We start from the raw sequence: 16,553 nt of genomic DNA, 5'->3' as shown, positions 1-16,553 counted from the left end.
TAAAACTTAGCAGTTTTTGTATGTGTAAGTAAAACGTTGCCAATGCGTTGGTTTCATTTTGAGTTTGCCATCTCCTTTTGACAATCCCTTCGACCATGCAATGACATAAATAAAATCAGCTGATGAGATGAGCCAACCTGTACATAATTGAACCATGGGTTAAAGCTGGAGTCATTGGTGCCGTATGTCGTTATGAGAATCAATGCAATCGATTATTGGTGCCGCTAAGGTCGTAACCGTATCGTAGCCAACCAATTGGGTTTTGGTTTACCGTCGGAACGATAAACAGCTGATTACGTTAGGGATACGGATACAGCGATACGACATACGGCACCAATGACTCCGGCTTAAATCTCTATCCGTATCTGGTTCATGTGTCATTGGAACACGAGATGTGTTTGGGCCTTTAGGCTATTGCTGGCGAAAATTATGAAAAAACAAACGTAAAGTAAATAAAAGGAATAATGTAACTGTGGAAGGTATTCCCTATATTCTTATCAGTGCGGGTTTATCTGATAATTAATAAAAAAACCATCTTGATTTCTTTCTATTTTTTAATAGCCAATTGGTAAAAGTTCTTGTTGCTGCTATGTGACAGCTCTGCTGCCTGTATAATAAATATCGCTAGCGTAGTCATGTGTAAATAAAAGGGCGACGTGTCAAAGAATAGATAAAAAATCAAAAAGAAAAAAAGCATTTCCAAATGTGCGGCACAAATATGTCAAGTAAAAAAGGTTCACGCGCTCTTATACTTGTAGGTGGTTACGGGACCCGGCTCCGTCCTTTGACACTAAGTACACCGAAACCATTAGTGGAGTTTGCAAACAAACCAATTTTAGTGCATCAATTGGAAGCATTAGTCAGTGTTGGATGTACGCAAGTGAGTTTATAAATAAGTGATTCATGGTATACATTTATGTGGGTAATAGTCTAGTTGAGGGGTCGACTGCTAATACGCTACCAAAAATATCGAGAGAGGTGTCAAACGACGCGTCTTGACATCAGTATTAATAATCCGATGGCGGAAAATAAAAATTTTAACGCGTTCAAAAGATATTAACGAAAAACCGAAAAAAGACCCACGGGTACCTCCGAAACCGGGGGTCGGATCCATAGTATTTTTGCGCAGAACATCTTTCTGCGTTGGCGGCCTTCGGCCGCGCTTATAAAAAATAACCCTGGGCTACGCCATGCCAAGTCCGGGTGTGTGGTATAACCGTGGCTACCGCCACGGTGATGCACAATTTTTTTTGTGGGTATGAACACAACAACAACCACAGGGAAATCGCCAACTTCAACTGCAAATATCTCCGGACAGGGATAAAATTTTTCTTTTCCGCCTTCGGATTCTTGTTCTCGAGATTAATACGCGTCTTTTGACACCACACTCGGTATTTTTGGTAGCGTATTAGCAGTCGACCCCTCAACTAGACTATTACCTTTATGTGTTATCCTTCGCAGGTAATTCTTGCAGTTTCATATCGTGCAGAGCAAATGGAACAAGAACTTAAACAGGAAGCAGAAAAATTAGGGGTCAGTTTAATATTTTCCCATGAAGTCGAACCACTTGGCACGGCGGGGCCATTGGCCTTAGCAAAGGACTTACTCAATGCCAGCGAGGAGCCATTTTATGTACTGAATTCAGACGTAATATGTGACTTTCCATTTCAACAATTGGAACAGTTTCATAAAAGTCATGGTAAAGAAGGTACCATCATTGTCACTAAGGTCGAAGAGCCATCCAAATATGGAGTAGTATTGTATGACGAAACCGGATGCATACAAAATTTTATAGAGAAACCACAAGAGTTCATAAGCAATAAAATTAATGCCGGCATATACATATTCAATCCATCTGTACTGGAGCGCATTGATGTAAAACCAACTTCCATTGAAAAGGAAGTGTTTCCCATTATGGCTAACGAAAGGCAGTTGTATGCAATAGAATTAACAGATTTCTGGATGGACATTGGACAACCAAAAGATTTCTTAACAGGTAATAAAAAATGGCAGATAATGCGCCTAAAGTTGTTTGTCGGTTTTACCAATACATCCTCGAAATCTTGAGATAGGTTAGGTGAGGTTGAACTGCCCGGCCCCACTTGGCAAATCTCTTGGCTTTCTAGGAGCACTACATTTTGATGCTTCTTGATCTGCCACTTGTATGACCGTTTCCCAAGGCAGCCGGTTCTATGTACCGGAGCAACTCTGTATTTCTCGACCACGGGCTGTCATTTCAGTGTAACCCCATTTAATTTATTGAGTCCCACCCACAAATTGTCACCATCCAAGCAGATCCTTGCAGCGAGACTGCACCATATTCTTCTGCTCCGGGAAGGTATCGAACCCAATCCGGGGCCTGTACCCGATCCTGGTCCAGAGAAATGGTTTTGCTGCGTTTGCCGGAAAATAATCTTTTTAGGACGGTCAAACTCTTGTCCGTGTGTCATGTGTAAGGGATGGTTGCATCGGACGGGATATTCTGGGCTAGACCCCAAAACCCCGACGTCGTCGTAACTTTTACAAATCTTTTGCGTCTCCTTGCTGTTCACGCACAATAGCCTCCCAGCCAAGTTAGACGGCGGGACAACAGAGCGCACACAAGCACAAATATCACCGCCAAAGAGGTTGAAGATGCCATCGTTCATGCTAAACCATCTAAGGCAGTAGGCCTAGACCGCATAGCCATGTCGATGCTTAAAAAACTAGGCAAAGAGGGATTTAATTATCCAGCGCAACTGTGCCCAACTTGCTCGAGTTTACAACATTTGTATCCACAGTTTTAAGACTATTTGTGAAGTTGATATTATTTGTACTGATTTTAGTAAGGCATTTGATAAAGTTTCTCATTCTATACTTTTTTTCAAACTTGATCGGTTAGGATTTCCTCCTTTGCTTCTATCTTGGGTTTCTTCTTATGTGAAGGAAAGAAAACAAACAGTTATATTTAATAAATGGTGGTCTCCGTTCATAAACGTAACTTCTGGTGTTCCTCAAGGCAGCCATCTTGGTCCGGTTTTGTTCCTGTTGTTCATTAATGACCTTCCTAGTGTTTTGAAGAGCTGCAAGCCGTTGATGGACGCTGATGATGTCAAACTTGTAATGTCTATCCGCTCACCCGTGGATAGGGCATGTCTTCAGGCTGATCTAAATAGCCTAGGTGACTGGTGTAATGTAAACGCTATGTCACTAAACCTACATAAATGTAAGTTCATGTGTTTTACAAGGAAGTCCTTCCAATCCCATGATTATGTAATTGGCGACTATGTAATCAAGCAAGTCACTAATTTTATTGATTTAGGCTTTACAATGGACCCAAAACTCGATTTTAAACTTCATATTGAATCTTGCGTGAATAGCGCTAAAGGTACTTTGGCTTTCGTTAAACGTTGGTCTAAAGAATTTAATGACCCATACGTTACAAAAACTCTTTTTATATCATTGGTCAGACCTACTTTGGAATATGTTTCAATAATTTGGAATCCGCGTTATCAGGTTCATTCTGACAAGCTGGAATCGGTCCAGAAACAATTTTTGTTTTTCGCTTTAAAACACATACGATGGGATCCTTCTAAAAATCTTCCTCCCTATTGCAGCCGGTTAAAACTAATTCAGCTGCCCACATTGCAGAGCCGCAAGGAGCTGCTTGGAGTCTTATTTACTGTTAAATTAATAAGAGGGTCAATAAATAGTCCATTTTTGCTTGGTGAAATTAAGTTTAACGTTCCATCTAGACATTTTCAATCAATTTTTGTAGCTACATGCAGGTCGAATTATGATTTTAATAAACACTGTAAAAATTTAGACGTCTGCGACTCGTTTCTTGGTATTAGAAAATACCTCTTAACTACATTAAATTTGAAATGAAGCAAAGAACGCTAAACCGTGATATACTGTTCAACCCTCTGTTTCAAATATGAAGTACCAGTTACTTGAAACTTGTTTGCAAAATTGCGTTGTGATCATTATTTTTATATGTATGCAATCAAATTTACTTTGTATAAATTCTATTCTGTATATATTTTATCTACTATTAATTTGCTTTATGTCAATTTCATAAATTATTGTTTAATAGCTCCTTCATGAGTACATTTTAACACATTTACAACATTTTAACTTTTGCTTACTTCTAAGTTTTTAATTGAAATTTTCAAGCGTTTAATTAAATACTGTTTGAATATTACTTTAAAATTGATGACTGCTTATGTTGTTTATATCGTGTATTACATCTGAGAATTAAGTGTCGGTATATTTGGTCTGTATAATTGTTTAATTTGTAGACTGATAAATAAATAAATAAATAAATAAAAAAAATAAATAAAAAAAAAATAAATAAATAAAAAAATAAATAAATAAATATCTTCAACATGTCCCTGTCCACCTTCGTCATCCCCGAAAAATCGAAAATGGCCAGGGTGATTTTATATTTTTATTTTATTTTGTTTATTTTTGCATTGCAAAAGTCCGAACACCGCTGTATCTGTGCGTTAACAGCGACGGAGTTACCCTTGTGTGTGTTAGTAACGTGATGTGCATGTATGAATATGTATCTGTTAGTGTGGGTGAAATTAGTATCGTAAAAGTTTATGTCTGTCGTTTACCGCCAAAATAGGATTGTATGTATTGGTGTATTTCGTTCTTGAGTGAAAGTGGTGAGAAAGAAGGGCTTTCGAGCTATGAGGTACGATCGCCAAACGATGACAGGGCTTGTCTCATATGTAAAGTACATCCAAGTGAGTGCGTACGCCTTTTTACCCGTGAGTGAAAAACATAAAAAGTTCTCTTTAAAAGATTTAAACCAAAAGTTTAGTGCTGCACCGTAGTAACGGGCTTGAAGGTACCGGTAACCCAAAAGAACCGGAGTACAATACCCTAGACAGCGGCTAAATTGGTGAGTCTCATAGGTTTCCTTTTTTTGTATTATGTAAACCATTTTTGATGGCAGGTGAACGTCGCAATAAAGGGTGTATAAAAATAAATTCATAAATTTAATTAAAAGTAAAAAAAAACAAAAAAAAAAAATGTGATAATGGGCCATGATTCAATCACAAGAGGTTTGCTCGACTGATACATTTTTTGACAATTACAGCCATTTTGCTCCCAAATCGAATTGACATCCGTTAACTGTGTTGTTTCTTTGCGATTTTTCGAAAAATATTAGTAGTAGAAATAGGAAGCAATCAGTTTACAAATACCCGATAAATACCAAACTGCATAATTCCTTAGAACATTTTTTTAAATTTTATTGTGAATTTATTAACTATGCCACGATCTATTAGTGTGGCTGAACATAGGTTTTATGAAAAGTACGGACACCAAGAAATTGTTCACTTTCGTAAACCTATGAACATACGAAACCTGAACCAATTCAAAATTCATCGTTCAACGTCAAAAACCGGACTAGTCACGATTCACGTGAAAATGTCATTAGTAAATAATGGAGATGCCATAACGAAATGTACTCTAGAACAGAAGTCGACTGTTAATACGCGTCCAAAAATATCGAGAGAGGTGGACAACAATAATCCGAAGGCGGAAAAGAAAAATTGTATCTCTGTCCGGAGATATTTGCAGATGAATTTGACAATTTTCGTGTGGTTGTAGCAATGTTGTTGTGCACTGAAAAAGATTTTGTGTACAAAGGCATTTTGCACGCTTTTAATTTTGATCCCACCTCATAAATAGTGTAAGTAATGTAAAAATCTCGGTATACATATTCCATTTTAAATAACTCAATGTACATTTAAGATACGTGGTTAGTTAGGAACCAAAGTCCTTTTTACAGCCTTGGATAGTTTTAAGAAATTTAAATAAATATGTTAGAAGTAAATTGAACTGAAAGAAGAAACTAAAATGCTTTGCTAAATTTAACCGGTTGGGGAGGGGGAAGATGACATTAGCGTAGGTAGGAGGAGTCATTTGGAGCAGAGGAAAAGGGGATCTGCTGAAACCGAATTACTCGAGCGGTCCAAGGTAGGGTGGGCTTCTTGCGAGGGGTGTGTATTGAAGGTAATATAATGACGATTGTCACATCCGCCCCGCATCAAGGTGGACAAGGGTTAAGGGCCCCGGCCTCTCGTCCTGAGCTAGCTGGGGGACATTCCACCTTGACTGCGCAAAGGGGCGGATTCACTCTAACAGGTGTACGGGACAATTATTAATTAATATGTTATTATTAATTATTGTAACGTACACCTAGTGTGAATCCGCCTCTTTGCGCAATCAAGGTGGATTTCCCCCAGCTAGCTCAGTGTGAAGGGTCGGGGCCCTCAACCCTTGTCCACCTTGATGCGGGGCGGATGTTACAACCATCTCCTCTTCCTGTAGAGATGCACACACCTCGTAGGAAGCCCACCCTACCTTGGACCGCTCGATTATTTCGGCTATCAGCGGGTCCCCTTTTCTTTATGCTCCGTCTGACTCCTTTTCACTTACCCTTCGTCATCCTTTCCACCTCATTGATCCCACCGGCCAGGGTAATTTTTTATAAGCTCGACTGAAGGCCGCCAACAAAACCCGGTGTAATTTTTCGGTTTTTCGTTAATATCTTTTGAACGAAATACAATTTTTATTTCAGCCTTCGAATTATTGTTATCGAGGTCAATACGCCTCTGTCGATATTTTTGCGCGCGTATTTGAAGTCGACCTTCGGTTCATCCGGAACACTTCCATGAATAGTTAACGGAAAAGAGCTCTCCGAAATTTCAGAATAAAAAGGCGAATACTCCCTGTGTAGTAGGACCGCACACAAGCTTAACTCTTCTTTCAAAGTCAAGGTCGAAATATAAAGTTTTAAGACATTAAGCGATTTTATTTTATTTTTGTTTGTGTCAGTTCATTACGGCTGCTGAATAAAGTATCATCCCATGTCGGCTGCCTGTTCAAAATCGTGCTATCTAAAAATATTTTTCAAAAATTTCCCATTTCAGGATTTGTCACAAAACCGCCATATATTAGAGCTAGATTGAAGAACGCTTTACCTCACAATGCTTTTCATTAACTCCCTTTTATGTCAAAATGCATTGAACCTATGCTTATATAGGGAGTTTTTGAAACAAATTTTGAGATAGTACATTTTTGAATAAAATTCTAACGCAAAGCATTCTTCAAACAAATTCTGACAGAATGACAAAACCAACATAACTTTATCAGTTCACGAAATATTTAGTAGAAAATGAATTATTTCCCCAAAAACTTTTGGCGTTTACAAATTTGCTATCACTACTAATATACTACTGGCGGCCACCGTGGTGTGATGGTAGCGTGCTCCGCCTACCACACCGTATGCCCTGGGTTCGCACCCCGGGCAAAGCAACATCAAAATTTTGGAAATAAGGTTTTTCAATTAGAAGAAAATTTTTCTAAGCGGGGTCGCCCCTCGGCAGTGTTTGGCAAGCACTTCGAGTTTGGCAAGCACTTCGAGTGTATTTCTGTCACGAAAAGCTCTCAGTGAAAACTCATCTGCCTTGCAGATGCCGTTCGGAGTCGGCATAAAACATAGGTCCCGTCGGGCCAATTTGTAGGGAAAATCAAAGAGGAGCACGACGCAAATTGGAAGAGAAGCTCGGCCTTAGATCTCTTTGGAGGTTATCGCGCCTTACATTTATTTCTTTTTTTTTTACTAATATACTACCAAAGATACTTTTCTACTACAATTTTCGCTGAAGGGGATTGAATTATTCCCCGTTTTCCTTACTTCGTAAAAGTAACCCGTCCAGATTTTTCACTTTGGGAGTGTCAAAGATCTGTCATCATTGGAGAACAAACCTCTAGTAATTGAATCATGATAATGGGCCATATTGGTGAAAACTGAGCAATTGCTTTTGCGTAAGTTTTGAGACCTTTTACTCAATTTTGGAAATTTTCGTCTTACAAATGTACGTCAAATTCTAAGTTTTGAGGGGGGAGATTGCTTACCTTTTAATAATGTCGCTCAATGTTGCATACGGTGTGTGGAAAAGTAAGTTAAAGAAAAAAATAAAATTTGTGCCCGCCATTTCGATTACATTTGAAATTTGAATTTGAAATCGTAATATGAAATTTAAGTTTAAATAAGACGAGCTACCACGTAAAATTAAAAGAGTTCGTTCACTTGCACCCAAGTCGCCCCCGTCTCGTTGTTTTTTTTTTTTTGTTGCTAGTTTCTCAGAAAAAAACGTTGTAACACCCCTGTAGGTAACCGCCAGTCGGACCGGAATAATTAACTGGCTTACCACCACCACCACATAAACTCACACAATACATGCATATAAATAATTTGGTAAAAGTATCTACATCAACTACTGCAAGGGAGGGAAGGGAAAGCATGGTGCTGGACTCCACGTCCAAAGGTGATGAGGGTGCTCCTAAACGTTCCTGCCACAGCAACCAAGCATTCATATCTAAGTAACGCCTTGCCAGAAACGAGCGAGAAGAGCGAGGAGAGGGAGAAAAAACGAGCCGTCACTGCCGCTAATACCTATCTTCTTTTTTCTATAATTGAAATTAAGTAGTTTTATTTGCTTTATTTATTTCCAGAGTTAAATTTTCTTTGCCTTTTTTGTTTGCATCTCAATTACCAGAAATTTTGTTTGTTTCTTCGTAGTACTCTTTAATTTTCTTAGTTCATAAGTTAGTTATTTTTTTTTACTCTTTTTTATTTCGATCTGCCCTAACATCAATTTTAGACTAAGTCATCGCCCTTTTCATTAAATTAGTTTCTCCTTTTCCCTTAGTTATTTTCAATTCCTCATATTTTTCTAATTATTTTTTTTTTTGCTCCATTGCTTTATTATCTACATCGCGATTTTGCTGATCTTGGCCCTTTGTTTCCTTTCGTTGGAATCTTCCAATATTTTTTTTTGCTTTTTTTGTGCTTAGCTCCTTTTTCTTTCTATAATTTTCCCAAACTCGATTTTCGTGCTTTTGCTTTTTGTTCGGATTTTTTTGCCACAGTTATTTGTATGTTTTCTTCAGCTTCATTTAACTAATTTTTTTTATTCAATTGATTTGTTTTTATGAAATTGGGAAAGACAATTTTTTTTAAACACCTCTTGTTATCTTACCTCAAAGTAAGTTTTTTTTGTCTCTCTTTATTTCGCACCCGATTCCTTTTTTTTTTACTTAATAGACATTTTTTTCTGTTACCTAAATTCGGGTTGTTTCGTTTTAAACATTAAATTTTATTTTAGCTGTATTCTTGTCTAGCCTTTTGTATCCCTCTTTCCACCTCCCTTTGCCTTTCATCTTTTCCCTTGATCACCTCCCCCCCTTTCCGTTGCATCACTCTTCGTTTTCCTCACCGGCAAAAGGCTAAACACTTTTATCGTCATCTTTTTATCTCACATTTTGCTTGTTTTTATTTCCATTTCATTTTTGTTGAACTTAAATTATTAGTTTTCACTTTATTGGCCCCATTGATTTCTTTATTTTGTTTTGCCGCAAGACAGTCATTTTTTCTTATAATTTAGGGCACATTATTTTCCTTTGATTCGGACGGCAGCCGCGCGTCCGAATAACTTCCAACCTAGTTTTGGTTAGCTCTCCTACCTTCTAGTGGGCATTGGAACAACTTCCAGCATTTAGATATGTATTTGTATGCGCATTAGGTTTTTTTGTTTTCAGCAACCCTCTCCGCGACGCAAGCGCCTCTGTCACAGGAAAGATCGGTGAGTGCTAGATGATGAGGTATATTTACCAAAACAAAAATTACTTGCCTACGTATATAAACATTGAAAGTATTGGAAGCTGAGTGCGGTAGAGAAGCTATCGGCGCACGAGGGTCGTCCGATATACCACGGTTTTATCATTTATCATAAATTTTTTTTTGCTTTTTTTTTTATTATTTTTAATCGAGTAAATTTTACTTTTGAATTTTAGTTTATAAATTGATCTTATATTGCATTGCGCTTTAGTCCTTTTTTTATCTTTGCACATTTTTATTATTTTTCGTTTTATTTTTCTTTCCTTTTTTATTCCCCATCCCTTGGAACTTACATGTAATAAACTTCCGTCATTGAAGTTCGGTTATATTAATTTATGGCTGATCACATTTTGTTCAATTTTTTTTAAATTTTATTTTGCATCAAAATTTCGTAGTCCACTGCAGTTATTTTTGATTTCATTGAATTCCTTTTGTTGAATTTTTGATATCATTGCTTTATTTGGGTTCCTATTAGTTTAGTTATTTAAGAGATTTTATCAAATTTTAGAGCGTTAAGATTTGTTGAAGTTATACCTACCTGAAGGTAGATTACCTTTTTGAATTCGTATATTTAAGTTTAGGTGTTTAATTTAGATTAGATCTTGATTTTTTTATTCCCCCTTTATCACGTTTTTTTTTCATTTTTTATATATTATTGTCTAAATATACTAAGCTTGTGAAGTTTTATAACGAAACTCTCTTCACCTTGTTTATTTATCTTTTTGGTTTTTTCTATGGGGTGAGAGATTAAAGCCATGTCCGGCTAGTTAAGCAACTGATTGGTGTGGGTGTTGCACTGGTACATTAGAGGGGGCATGAATGTGGGGCGACTAGGACAGACAGAACCGGATAGGAACATGGAACGATAACGGACAACCGACAAATGTCAGGCCAAGGGGACGTTGCTAAATTTAGGAGTCACAGCGACGTCCAAGGATGCGTCGAGGTTTTACGCAGAGTGGGAGATGACTCCACCTGACCGGGACGGGCCTCTTCTTTCCTATCTTTCTTTTCGCTTCCTCTCAGGCTATCACCTTCCACAAGCCCTTAAGTGCAGGACTGAAGTTGAAATTTTACTAAATTTGGAAATTAAAAAGCATATATTTCATAAACTAAGAGTTTCCTAGAGCTGCTGATTCCATTTTGGTGATTTTAAGGACCCCCTCTACCCCTACTAATCAACAAAAGTTTGAAAATCGTGGCACTTTATATAAAATCCAACCCCGCTATCTGTCGAGCAATAGAAGTGTTATTTTGAAAGTACTTGAATAAAGGCCATTTTGCATTATTGAATAGTGGAGTTATTTATTCAACAGTTTAGTGATTCGAACGTTAGTAGAAGGTTGCAAATAAGCGGAATTGCACTAAATTCGTTACAATTGGTGTCAGAAGTGGGATTGTTGAATAAATTTCGAAGATTTTGAATACAACTTGGACATGGCAAAGTTGAGTGAATTAAAGATCCAGCAACTGAAAAAGGAGTTGGAGAACCGTGGATTCAATACAACCGGCAATAAGATCGAACTTCAAGCACGGCTACGAGAGGTAATGGAGTCGCAAGGAATTAATGTGGACGAGTATGTTTTTTATCCTGATGTGGAAGAATCAACAACAAAAATTGAAGAGAAAAACAAAACATCGCAGACAGTTACCAGCACAGACTTGAACATGATATTGGCTGCAATATCTGCAGAAACATCGACAGTAACATCAATGTCGTCGCAAATGCCATCTCAACTGGAAGAACAGAAGACTTATATGGCATCACAACTGGATGAACAGAAGACAAGTATTGCATCTCAACTGGAATCGAAGGAGACACGCATAACGTCCAAGATTGAAGCACAAGAAACGCGTATAACAGAAATGTCATCACAAATATCCACAAATATGTCATCACAACTGGAAGAGCAGAAGACATATATGGCATCCCAACTGGAAGAGCAAAAGACATATATGGCATCCCAACTGGAATCACAGGAGACACGTATCTCAGAGATGTCGTCAGAAATATCATCTAAAAATGAAGCGCGTATGGACGAGAAAATAACGCAGTTTGAGGAAAAAATCGAGGCCGAGCTGGATGCTTTGAGAGGACGTATCCAGGAGTTGCAACTTAATCGTCCGGCTGCTTCAGCGAGTAATACGAAGGTAAAAACAGCATCCTTTGACGGTTCAGTTCCTTTCCAGGGGCCCTATTCAGTAACTGTGAGTTTTAAAATGTACACTTTTTCTTCATATAATTTGTATGAAAGAAAAATGTACATTTCAAAACTCATAGTTAGTGAATAGGGCCCCAGGTCTTTAAGCTGCAGTTTGAGAAGACCGCAGCAGTGAATAACTGGAATGCTGAAGATAAAGTTGCAGCTCTATTTGTAGTATTGAAGAAGTCAGCAGCCGAAATCCTACAGACTATTCCCGAAGGAGAGCGGAGCAAATATGAAGCATTGATGGCCGCTGTCGAGAGACGTTATGGAAGCGAGCATAGAAAAAAGAGTAGTAGTGCAGTTTATGGTACCCACTGAAATCGAGTGAGGTATCAAAAGACGCGTATTCACGTTTTTTTTAACCCGTTTAAAAGTTATCCGCGAAAAACAGGTTTGTGTGATACATATTATTCCCGCACGTTTACAATCTTTTAAGCGCACACATCACTTTACATTTTATATTTAGTATATTAACATAATCTAACTTGCACGAATTAACGAAAAAATTATGTTAAATTTCACTAATTTACTTATAAAATATCAAAACAAATATTGCAGCAAATTTCTGTCGAAATGAAACACATGATAGTGAACAGTGTTGCCAGCTCAGCAACGCTGGTGATTACTTTTGTTATTCTCTGTTAGGATTAATACAAGGCGGTGGCGGCTCAACATAAATTTGAATAAACATACAATTACATTGTTTTTGTAATTGACTGAATATGTTGCAAATTAATATATTAAAATAGAAGAGAATACGTCTTCAATTTATCGAAATAAAGAGATGCTGGCAAATATTTGGAATTTTCATTTTGGAACAAGTGCAGAATACATACATTTGTCAAAAAAAATAAAAATAAAAAGTCGGACTTTATAGAGATTTTTATGCTGATTCCAACGGTATATTTCTTTTTTGGTCCAAGTCCGGGTGTGTGGTATAACCGTGGCTACCGCCACGGTGATCTCCTTCTGCGTAGTACACCCTTCTGCGTAGGCGGCCTTCGCCCGCACTTTAAAAAAATAACCCTTAGCCGATCCAACACCGGCTACGCCATGCACAGTAAACGCCATGCACAGTAAACGCCATGCACTATTACAACATCTTCGTCGGCGGGGGGGGATTACGGCTACCACGCCGAATATCCTGTGTTCACGCCCCGCGAAAACCAATATAAAAATTTTAGAAACAAGTTTTTTTAATTAAAAGAAAGTCTTTCTAAGCGGGGTCGCCTCTCGGCAGTGATCTGAGTGTTTTTCTGCCGCTAAAAGCTTCTCAGTGAAAACTCATCTGCCTTCCAGACACCGTTCGGAGTCGGCATAGAACTTGTAGGTCCTGTCCTGCCAATTTGTAGAAAAAAACTTAAAGGACCACGACGCAAAATGGAAGACAAGCCCAGCCTAAAACCTCTTCGGAGGTTATCGCACCTTGCATTTCGTTTTTATATAGGGAAAATCGAAACGTTGCAGCTATTAATTGCCTTAAAGTTTGCTTGGAGGAAAAAATTCCGCTGGAGTATTTTTTTATTTGTGAAATGAAATTATATCGCCTTAGTAACTACGCAATGTATCGAATTAGTTTCATCTTGGCGGAAGCCGATAAAATTATCAGAAAATTGCTGGCAGGGTTTCATTATCGAAATTCCGGATTATTTTCAGCTTAACGTTCGAATCGCTGAGCTGTCGAATAAATAACTCAAATATTCAGTATGGCAAAATGTTCTTTATTTACAACTCTACTGTGGCAGTAGCATTTCACAATTACAATGCTCGCGCACTTCACTAACAGCGTGTTAAAATCCAACTGATTCATACTCAGCGTGCACTGCTTTTACACCATCTATTGCCTCGTTCGCCTACTTCTCCCAGGGTCTAGACTTTTCACGAACAGCCTCTAGAACAGTTGTTTATTTATTTCTCATTTCTGTGCTCACAGTCACATGCGTGTGTACATATGTATGTATTTGCGTGAGTAACAACTTCTACTGTTGTTTACGGTTTCGGCGTTGTGCCATCAGCAGCGTAATTTTTCATTGTTTTTGCTATTGTAGCGACTAGGACACCCCCCGAAGGCCTTGGGGGGTGTTATCGATGTTGATGGTCCTTTGCCGGATGCAGATCTGGTACGTTCCGGTAACAAGCACCATAAAGGTACTAGCCCGACCATCTCGGGAACGATTTGGTATGACCACATGAAACCTAGGCTAAACCGCCCTTCCACCCCCTAGATCCATCAGGAGTTCGGGTCGCCGGAGCCTAGTCTGTGAATGAAACAGGATTCGCCACGAGTACGTGAGGTTGACAATTGGGTTGGAGAAGCTATATATTGCGCGGACCCCTTGAGAGGGTTGTGCCACACAGCACCTTGAATCAATTAGGTATTTTAGTCGCCCCTTACTTATATCTATGCATAAGCAGGTATTGTGAAACTGAATGCTTGTGTATTATGTGTTAATTCAGAAACGTGGATGGCTTTCACTTTTGTGTGGTTAGGTGAGGTCGTTTAACCTTTTTTGTGTGTTTGCTGATTTGGTTGGTTTATTGTTTTGTGTTTATTTTTTGACACGCGTGCGTCTGTTGCTCTTATGTTATTACTTTGTTTTTTGTAAAAAAAAAATGGTTTAAGCGATGATTCGGATGAGGATAGCGATGACAGTGTGCAGTCAGTGCGCTCGTGTAAAGGAGCGGTCTACTAGCCCCAAGGAACTAACGTTAGAATGGGAACAACGAGATGGGAGCTTAAAAGAACCCTCTCAAACTATCGGGCAACATTAAGAATTATGCAGCGCTTGTGGTAAATTTAAACATTTTTAATATTAAAATGGTACTCACAGTCCCTGATTATTTAAGCTTTTCAATTTTTTATACAAAAACAGCGATTAAGACACTCTCCGAAGGTTTTGAGAAGTGTTATCCGATGTTGATGGTCCTTTGCAGGATATAGATCCGGTAACAAGCTCAATTATTGTACTAGCCCGGAACGATTTAGTATGATCACATTGAACCTTCTCGGCCTTCCCGTCCCCAACCTACCAATTACATGATTTAACTTGGGGTCAAAAGTCTCATCTGCTAAATTTGTAAGATACATTCATATTTGTAACAGGGTAGGTGAGGTTGACAATTGGGTTGACAATTGGGTTGACAATTGTGAAGCTATAAAGCTTGGTGTTGTGTGGGGTAAAGTAATACTCTTCTCCGCAAAGTGACTGGTGTGCTAGGATTGAAACCTGCATATAAAACTACACTAAGAAAACATGAATACAGCCTCGGCTAACTCGGCTTTTTTCCAACTACCTTGCAAACGATTAAAGCCTACGATTTTTCGTCATACACCTAAAATATATGGTCCTTAAATTGGAATGGTGCCCCTGCCAGGCTGATTGATATCTTTATGAAAACAACGATTACTGGCGTGTTCAAACAAAAATGGGCACACCATCGGTGGACGGAGAGACTTCGCGCCAAATACTATCATTTACGCCAGCAGAAGAACGTTCGATATAATTTGGATACAGACATTATTATTAGTGACAATGGAGAATGAAACGCATGTATTAGTGACGCCAGTTTAGCTACATATGTATAAGTCATCCTTGGTGACATGAGCACCAGGGTCATGCCTTGGTCGACTAAGAAGTCCACTCCAATTATGATTTCATCAGAGATTTTGCCACAATAAAATTGTGTAGTACCGTGCCGTTCCCAATTGCGACTACATATGCTACTTCTCCCAGGACCTGGGTGTCCTCTTCAATAGCTGTACGTAATCTTGCTCAATGCAATGGCCTTATCTTGTTAACTAAATCGGATGGAATGATGGAATGAGATGCGCCCGTATCTACAGTCAGTAAACGTTTATTTCCATCCAAATGCGCGATCTTCTTCCAATTTGCGAGACAGAGATTATGGTGCATTCAATTGCGGGAGCCAGCTGTCACCCCTTGCGGCTGACGCGCTATAGTTTAACGATTGAGTGGACTTGGAGATTTGTTTATCTCCTTCAGCTCTGCGTTTACGACCACCCACATTCTTGAAACTACTGGGGCCCGACCTACAATGACGTACAATGTGACCTGGGTTGCCGCACTTGAAACATTTGATAACTCCTGCATTTTGATGTTGGCTTTCTCAAAAGTGACGCTGTTTCCTGAGCTAGTGCATGTGATACCGTTTGCGTATGTAGCTCGCTCCGTTTCGACGTCCCGTATGCCATTGCAACCAATATCATGTTCAAGTCTGTGGTCGCCATTGTCTGCGTTGTTTCGTTTTTCTCTTCCATTTTTGTTGTTACATCTGCCCCATCAGGGTGAAAGACATACTCCTCTACGTTAATTCCTTCCGACTCCATAGCGTCTCTTAGCCAAGCTTGAATTTCAACTTTATTGCCGGTTGTATTCAGTCCACGGTTCTCCAACTCCTTCATTTGCTGGATCTTCAGTTCACTCAACTTAACCATGTCCTTGTTGTCCTCTAAAAGTCTGGAATTTATTCAACTATTGTAACGATTGTATTGTAATTGTAACGATTTTTAGGAATTTCTGATAATTATGCACCTCCTGTTAACGCTCGAATCCCTGAACTGTTGAATAAATAGCTCAAATATTTAGTAAGGCAAAATGGTCGTTATTTAGTACTTCACAATTACAATTATAGCGTTCTTCATG

General features: G+C 38.7%; 1 protein-coding gene across 1 annotated transcript in view; it reads left to right on the top strand.

Moving 5' to 3' along the window:
- The first annotated feature begins 346 nt into the window (after positions 1–346).
- Gmppb (GDP-mannose pyrophosphorylase B) overlaps positions 347–16,553 on the top strand; it is an 88,198-nt gene continuing 71,991 nt past the window's right edge. Inside the window, exons 1-3 of the mRNA XM_067759748.1 lie at positions 347–479; positions 562–880; positions 1,462–1,996. Coding sequence (XP_067615849.1) covers positions 704–880; positions 1,462–1,996 — 712 coding nt within the window. The 5' untranslated portion in view covers positions 347–479; positions 562–703. The remainder of the gene's footprint in view (positions 480–561; positions 881–1,461; positions 1,997–16,553) is intronic.

The sequence above is a fragment of the Eurosta solidaginis genome, chromosome 1 (assembly GCF_040869045.1).
Source record: "Eurosta solidaginis isolate ZX-2024a chromosome 1, ASM4086904v1, whole genome shotgun sequence".
Taxonomy (NCBI): Eukaryota; Metazoa; Arthropoda; class Insecta; order Diptera; family Tephritidae; genus Eurosta; species Eurosta solidaginis.
This window is presented reverse-complemented; position numbering and strand designations above follow the sequence as displayed.